Raw genomic sequence first — 7849 nt, forward strand, 5'->3', positions numbered from 1 at the left:
CATTTAGTGTGGCTTACCTTGGTAAATAATGGATACTGTAAACTCATCGTAGCATCACTAAGAAATTAATTGTTCAGGTGTTATAATAATAAATTGACAATGGAAAATGGTAGATGGGCCCCCATTTTATTTCTAAAGCAAAAAAAATGTTTTATTTCTATGACTAAGAGTCATAACAAATATAAAATAGTCTAGCACCGCATCACTGCCTATAGAGAACAAATGGACAGTTTTACATTTACATTTTAGTCAGTTAGCAGACACTCTTATCCAGAGTGACTTACAGTAGTAAATACATACATTTCATTTCATGCATTTTTTTTTTGTACTGGCCCCCCGTGGGAATCGAACCCACAACCCTGGTGTTGCACACACCATGCGCTAACAACTGAGCCACAGGGAAGACCAAAATGTCTCCCACAGTAAACATTAATTCACTCTACGCCTTCAGGACATCATTTCAGTTAGGCTACTTATAGACTTTAGAACGGCAACTGTCTCAAGTTCTCTGGTAAAGAAAGGATGAGGACAGCATTCCGAGGTGGGCCTATACGTCAGTTTATAGGGCCTGAGTGAAGTTAATCTAGGTATCCATGACACAGAGCACACGCTACGTTAACACACAGTGGAAATCAAAGATTTTCTAATCAAAACAACCATAACACACCCACTCCTTTACAATTGCAATTTACCATACATTTAATTAAAGCAGCCTAAATGTAAAAAACATCACACATTCACTGGGATACAAAGGGATTTCTGAACATGCATTTAAAAAATGTAGCCTATATCTTCCGTGTCTTATTTGAAGTAAGATCTTATAACGACGGTTTTACTAAATTGACTGGTTCTATTGATAAAACAGATGTTTCGTCAGGTCATCAAACCCCGTTGTAATCCAGGGTTTTGGGCATGTGGATTTTAGGTAGACTAAGTTGTCTAGTGTCAAGGCCTCTCCGTTCGTTTTTTAAACAAAAATTCGGATAAAAGTCAGAGCCTACTTTATATCTTATAAACATAAATAGCCCTAGGCTAATATTGAATAGGCCTATATATTTGTTTAAACTTTGATAAAAGTAGTGCCGGGATGACAAGTGGGTAGGTAGCCTAATACTGTAACAAACAAAATACCTTGATCTGGATTGCTTGCGCTACGCGAACAAGGTATAGTTGAGGCTACACAACTTTTAACAAATACACCGTAGAGAAAATGTAAGCTATGAAGCTGTTGTTTTAACTTACTTGTGTAATTTTCCAAGGGTCTTGCCCGCCACGATCTTAAACCTATCTGGTCGGATCTCCATCCTCCCGGTTAAAAACTCCGACCGATTTGCTTCCCGCGTGCACTCCCGCTTGAGCGCGTAGCTCTCTTCTCTATCACCTTCTCCCTCCGCCCTTAACCTTTCACTCACACACCATTAAACCTCGCTTTCCTTTCTCAACCAGCTGGTCCACACCGTTTTTACGCACAGAGTTATGCACAGACATCCACACCCTCCTATGCCCTCTGATTATTCGAGTCTAAATCAAACCAAAGTGAGCCGCAAGTAAATATTCAAGAAAAAAAAAGCACCAACACTTCCCATGCCCACATTTGACAGATTGAGATCAAACAATAGCCAACGTTGTTTTAGCAGTGCTTTAGCAAATTAAAAATTATTTATAAAACAAATCCAAATGTGTATCTCGAACGGTCGACCGCTGTCTGGCTGCGAGTGTAGCTATCCATGGTGCTGAAACCAGATTACTGCCCCCAACGCTAATCTGCCCGATTGTGTAGCGAGGTATGGTGTCACTTCCTTTCCTGCAGCCCGGTGTGTTAAGTAGCCTGGCTATTCTTGTACCACACAAACACTGAATGAAGGGCATTAGATTAGTCTATTCTGACAAACATGTACTGGAGAAACAGGTCATTTAGGGCCAGAGTGGTCCCCAGAGATTGGGGATGTGATTGGAAGTATAACCAATATCTTAAATTAAAGCTCAGCATAATAACTGTACACCCACAAACATGGATGTGCTCTGATCCCGCCACATTATGAGTACTATTGGCTACTATTTCAGGCTAATTTGTTTTTATTGATGAGATTCTTATTCCAATCCCTGCCGTCACTGAGGTCTTAATCATAAAATCACCCTACTGTATCACTGTGTTCTAGCACCTACTGGCCTGAATATGACATGGCATGTGATCTACAGTAGGCTACTCATCTACCATAGTACTGCAGACAAAAAAAGTTCAGTTGTCGAATTTTTCAATTTCCAAAAACCATAGGATCACAGGAAATGCACTGTGAGAGTCCATTTTATTATGAGTTCAACAGCACCAACTTCTGTTAATTTAGCTAAGAGAAAAAACATTGTTCTTAATGATCAGGTTAATAGGTCTCCAGTCAATGGTGATAAGTAACTCATTTCAGACAAAGCTTCTCTCCAGATCTCTAACGGATATGGTCCTGAGAGGGTAAGAGGTGAGGAAGAGGGGAAGGTAGGGCACAGCGGAGGGAGGAGGGGACAGCCTGGGTGGTACAGAGATGATGGAGGGTGTGGTAGAGATGAAAGATCCATTACCAGATCTCCACACCTCTCCCTTTCTGTCCATTGCACCGACGGAACTGTGAAAGAAAACAGGAGGTGCCTCTGGGAGGTCAAGGGTCAACTCTTTGGCGAGAGAAGGTAAGAAAGAGAAAAAGAGACGGACAGAGAAAGAGTCAACAATAAGAGGGATCACGAGTGCAGTAATTTCTATATAGTTTCCAATGGTTCCAAAACTATCCCAAAATTGTTGAGGGTAAAATTCTCTATTAGTATTGAAAAGGAGCTAGATAGTACTATTACCAGAGTCGTCGTGGAGCTGGGTGTGCAGGTACTGGTGCTTGGTGTAAAACTGCATGTAGATGCAGTAGACCATGCCCATCAGCACCATGGTTCCCAGGGCAGCAGCTATGAACAGGCCCAGCTTGGCGTTGTCGTGGCCCACATTCGCATCTGATGGGAAACAGTGACACATTGCTACCCATCTCTGAATATCATATCAAAACAAGTAAAAGTGAATTCCTTGGATATTCATACATCACTTCATACACCAGCCTTTCAGATCGACTATAACCCACCCTCAAACTGTAGTACATACAGTATTGTTTGTGAACAAAAGCCACAACATAAGTAGCCCAGAACTACAAATAAACAACAAATGAACCCCACCCCTTCCGCTCTCTCCATTTCTCCCAACAGCTGCCCGTCAGCGATTTCTTTCCCCTCTAACGTGAATTCAACATGTCTCTCCCAGGCCCTGCATCTATGAACATTTCCCCTTTGTGACTCTCACTCACACATTTGTTTTGAAGTGATCTCGGTCTCCTCTTTACTCTTCAGCACATCCTGTATGTGAGCTGCTGCAGGAGCCGGTTGTGGTAGTACTCCAGGGGCAGGTTGAGGCTGGGTATTGATAAACTCCTCTGACTTGTGTGTGCTCTGGGACCAGCTCACTGGGAGGGCCAGACAGAGACACATGGCCACCAGGCAGGCCATGAGGGCATCCATACTAGCAGGTTCACCTTTAAGAAGAAAAAAGAGGACTTCTTTGAAGATCAGAACTGAAATTACTTCTATATTGCTACTTTATCACGCTCTGAGTGCACACAGTTAAAATGTCTCCCTTTCATCGTTGAGTTCTATATTAGGATATTTAGAGTAGTCACAGACAAGCTCCTGTAATTACTGTTCTTATTATGAGCATCCAACTACCACATAGCTCAAAAGACAACTTTTTGTTGCAACATTTACCATTTAGGTCCACAAGCATTTCGCTATACCCGCAATAACATCTGCTAAATACGTGTATGTGACAAATACAATGACAGGTCTTGAAATATGCAGTTTAAGCTTAGTAATCACAATTTACTGTTTATTTAAATTCTCATGCATTTCCATGTATATTTAGGTTTGTTACACTCCCATTCAATTATATATTTAGATATACAAATCAGATATAGACATATGTACATACCAGTTCTTTAGCTGGTTTGGTAGGCACTCCCGTCTGCCAGGTGTGCTCACTCAACTGTACTTTCCCTTCTCTCACTTTATCTGTACCCTCGGATTCATCTGCCAGTGTCCCTAGATGATTGACAAAACTGCATCCAAGACAACTACTGTCCCCAGCCACCCATATATCCAAACAGAGAATACACACACATACAGTATTAAAGGGACATGCGATGCATAAATACATAGTGAATTCGGAAAGTATTCAGACACCCTTGACTTTTCCCACATTTTCTTACAGCCTTATTCTAAAATGGATAAACACAATTCCTCATCAATCTACACACAATAACCCATAATGAAGCAAAAACGTAAGAATTTTTTTCAAAATGTATATATATATATAAAAAAACTGAAATACCTTAAGTATTCAGACCCTTTTCTATGAGACTCGAAACTGAGCTCAGGTGCATCCGGTTTCCATTGATCATCCTTGAGATGTTTCTACAACTTGGGAGTCCACCTGTGACACATTCAATTGATTTGACAAGGCACACACCTGTGTATAATGTCCCAAAGTCGACAGTGCATGTCAGAGCAAAAACCAAGCCATGAGGTCGAAGGAATTATCCGTAGAGCTCCGAGAAAGGATTGTGTCGAGGCACAGATCTGGGGAAGGGTACCAAAATATTTCTGCAGCATCGAAGGTCCCCAAGAACACAGTAGCCTCAATCATTCTTAAAAGGAAGACGTTTGGAACCACCGGGACTCGTCCTAGAGCTGACCCCCGGCAAATCTGAGCAATCGGGGGAGATGGGCCTTGGTCAGGGAGGTGATCAACAACCTGATGGTCACTTTGACAGAGCTCCAGAGTTCCTCTGTGGAGATGGGAGAACCTTCCAGAAGGACAACCATCTCTGCAGCACTCCACCAACCAGGCCTTTATGGTAGTGGCCAGACGGAAGCCACTCCTCAGTAAAAGGTACGACAGCCCGCTTGGAGTTTGCCAAAAGGCACCTAAAGGACTTTCAGACCATGAGAAACAAGATTCTCTGGTCTGATGAAACCAACATTGAACTCTTTGGCCTGAATGCCAAGCATCACATCTGGAAAAAACCTGGCACCATCGGTGAAGCATGGTGGTGGAAGCATCATGCTGTGGGGATGTTTTTCAGCAGCAGGGACTGGGAGACTAGTCAGGATCGAGGGAAAGATGAACAGAGCAAAGTACAGAGAGATCCTTGATGAAAACCTGCTCCAGAGAGCTCAGGACCTCAGACTGGGACAAAGGTTCACCTTCCAACAGGACAACAACCCTAAGCACACAACCAAGAGCGTCTTCGGCACAAGTCTCTGAATGTCCTTGAGAGGCCAAGTCAGAGCCCGATCAAACATCTTTGGATAGACCTGAAAATATTTGTGCAGCGACGCTCCCCATCCAACCTGACAGAGCTTGAGAGGATCTGCATAGAAGGGGAGAAATTCCCCAAATACAGGTGCCAAACTTGTAGCGTCAAACAGAAGACTAGAGCCTGTAATCGCTGCCAAAAGGTGCTTTGTCACTGAGTAAAGGGTCTGAATACTTATGTAAATGTGTTTTTTCTTTAATTAACTTGTAAAAAAATTTAAATGTTAAACCTGTTTTTGCTTTGTCATTATTGGGTAGTGTGTGTAGATTATTGAGGGGAAAAAAAAAATCTATCGAATCCATTACAGAATAAGGCTGTAACAAAATATCGAAAAAGTCAAGGGGTCTGAATTTTTTCCGAATGCACTGTATATGGTCGTATATCTACCATGGGGAAGACGAGCAGCCTAGTGTCTCTTTACAATAACAAAATGTGGAAAAGGTCAAGGGGTCTGAATACTTGACCAATGCACTGCACATGCATGCACTCACATACACAATATACACTCACAAGTTCCATAACTTGAGCCCCTCCAATAACAGTTGTCAGGGTTTTGCAATGTTCATTGTTATTTTATAGCAAGCACAGAATGATCTTACAACAAACTGCTAACATACAGGTATCAGTATTAAAGTTGAGAATGTTTTTGATCCCTTGACTCTGCCCTGAACAGGCAGTTACCTCAAAGAAATATACTTACAAAAATGGCCATATCATGGCACAAACCAGTTTTACAAACTGAATGACTAAAGCATGAACAAACATGCATTTGCTTCAGCATATTGAATATTTGAAATAGGAGTTAAAGCAACAAACATTTCAAATACAAGCTCAAGTCAGACAAGTCTACTGAGGGCCAGCCCTAGCCAATAAGCGACTGCTTATTGTCGGGGTCTCAACTTACTGTTGAGAGTTAGGAGAATAGTAGAATACACAAGGTGCAATTAAAACATTTGGTAGTGCATCAGCAGTTTCTCTCGTTATGTCAGTCCCTGACAGTCAGTCAATTAGCCTATTTCGGCTAACATTTTTAAGATTGGTACATTAGTCAGCTATCTAATCATAGTTGAATTACCAACAGGGCACGGGGCCCTAACCTCCAGGGGGCTCCCATTGATTTTGTCACGCACTCATATTAACATGGCACAAGTCATGGCTAAATGTGTAGAATTGCAGGAAATTAGCTCTAAAACTGCAAAAATGTCTCCACCCTATGACCAAACGTGTAGAATTTTAGGAAATTAGCTGTAAAAAACTGGACATTTCTCTCCACCCCATGGCAAAATGAGTTTATAAAATTGCTAAATGTTCTCTCTGCCCCATGGAAAAGTGTGTAGTTACAGCAAGCTTACTTAAAACTCACTTAGTGCCCACAAAAGGCTAAAGCCAGCCCTGAGTCTCCCATAATTCTAGCCAGATTCATTTTTTTTGTAATTCAAAATATAAATACATACACTAAGGAGAAAACAAAAAAAAGACAACTATTAAAAAGTTGCACTTGCATTATATTACATTTTCTTTAAGTACTATTTAAACCAACGTGCATCTTAAAACACACAACGTGAATCTTGTGTTAACTGTTCTTTGAAAATATTCAAATCCATCTAAAAGTAAAATGGAATTGCAAGTCAAGTTCATGGCACATATCCTAATGGGCGGACACAATACAGCATTGATGATATAGAGGCAATTCAAAACATTCCACTAACAAACAAAATCAAGTTCAATATGCTCAAGTAAAAGGAAGCTAAATTGTAACCATTTGCTTCAATAAATAACAAAAAGGAGTAATTGTTAGTTGGACTTCCCAACATGTGCTCCTATAGTGGTCAAATTGATACATTGCTGGTGGTACTGTAACTTAGAGAATGCACTTGGGCTCTTGTATTATCGCCAAGGCACAATGTGAAATTTGGCAAGGACTTTCTTTTACATTATGCTAAAACAAGAAAACTAAAACAAAATGTACAATTATAACATATTTCCATCAATGTCTTAATTGACAAGTGTGTGGACGACTTCTGTATGCAAATATCAGATAGTCATAATTCAGTTTTTTCCCGCAGCCTTGTTGGATAAGGTGTACAGTGGGTGGAAAAAAGTATTTGATCCCCTGCTGATTTTGTACGTTTGCCCACTGACAAAGAAATGATCAGTATATAATTTTAATAGTAGGTTTATTTGAACAGTGAGAGACAGAATAACAACCAAAAAATCCAGAAAAACGCATGTCAAAAATGTTATAAAATGATTTGCATTTTAATTGGGGGAAATAAGTATTTGACCCCTCTGCAAAACATGACTTAGTACTTGGTGGCAAAACCCTTGTTGGCAATCACAGAGGTCAGACGTTTCTTGTAGTTGGCCACCAGGTTTGCACACATCTCAGGAGGGATTTTGTCCCACTCCTCTTTGCTGGCTAGGCCACTCCAGGACCTTAATGTGCTTCTTCT

General features: G+C 40.9%; 1 protein-coding gene across 3 annotated transcripts in view; it reads right to left on the minus strand.

Annotated features, from left to right (window-relative positions):
• LOC115200933 (vesicular glutamate transporter 1) overlaps window positions 1-4322 on the minus strand; it is a 31981-nt gene extending 27659 nt beyond the window's left edge. For 2 of the 3 annotated variants that reach the window (XM_029764058.1, XM_029764057.1), the window contains exons 1-4: window positions 4010-4322; window positions 3333-3557; window positions 2839-2988; window positions 1243-2661 (exon numbers count right to left, since the gene is read on the minus strand). In XM_029764058.1, coding sequence (XP_029619918.1) covers window positions 1243-1304 — 62 coding nt within the window. In that variant the 5' untranslated portion in view covers window positions 1305-2661; window positions 2839-2988; window positions 3333-3557; window positions 4010-4322. The remainder of the gene's footprint in view (window positions 1-1242; window positions 2662-2838; window positions 2989-3332; window positions 3558-4009) is intronic. The other variant, XM_029764059.1, reaches the window with a different exon arrangement.
• Between the last annotated feature and the right edge of the window lie 3527 nt (window positions 4323-7849).

This window comes from Salmo trutta, chromosome 10, assembly GCF_901001165.1.
Source record: "Salmo trutta chromosome 10, fSalTru1.1, whole genome shotgun sequence".
NCBI lineage: Eukaryota > Metazoa > Chordata > Actinopteri > Salmoniformes > Salmonidae > Salmo > Salmo trutta.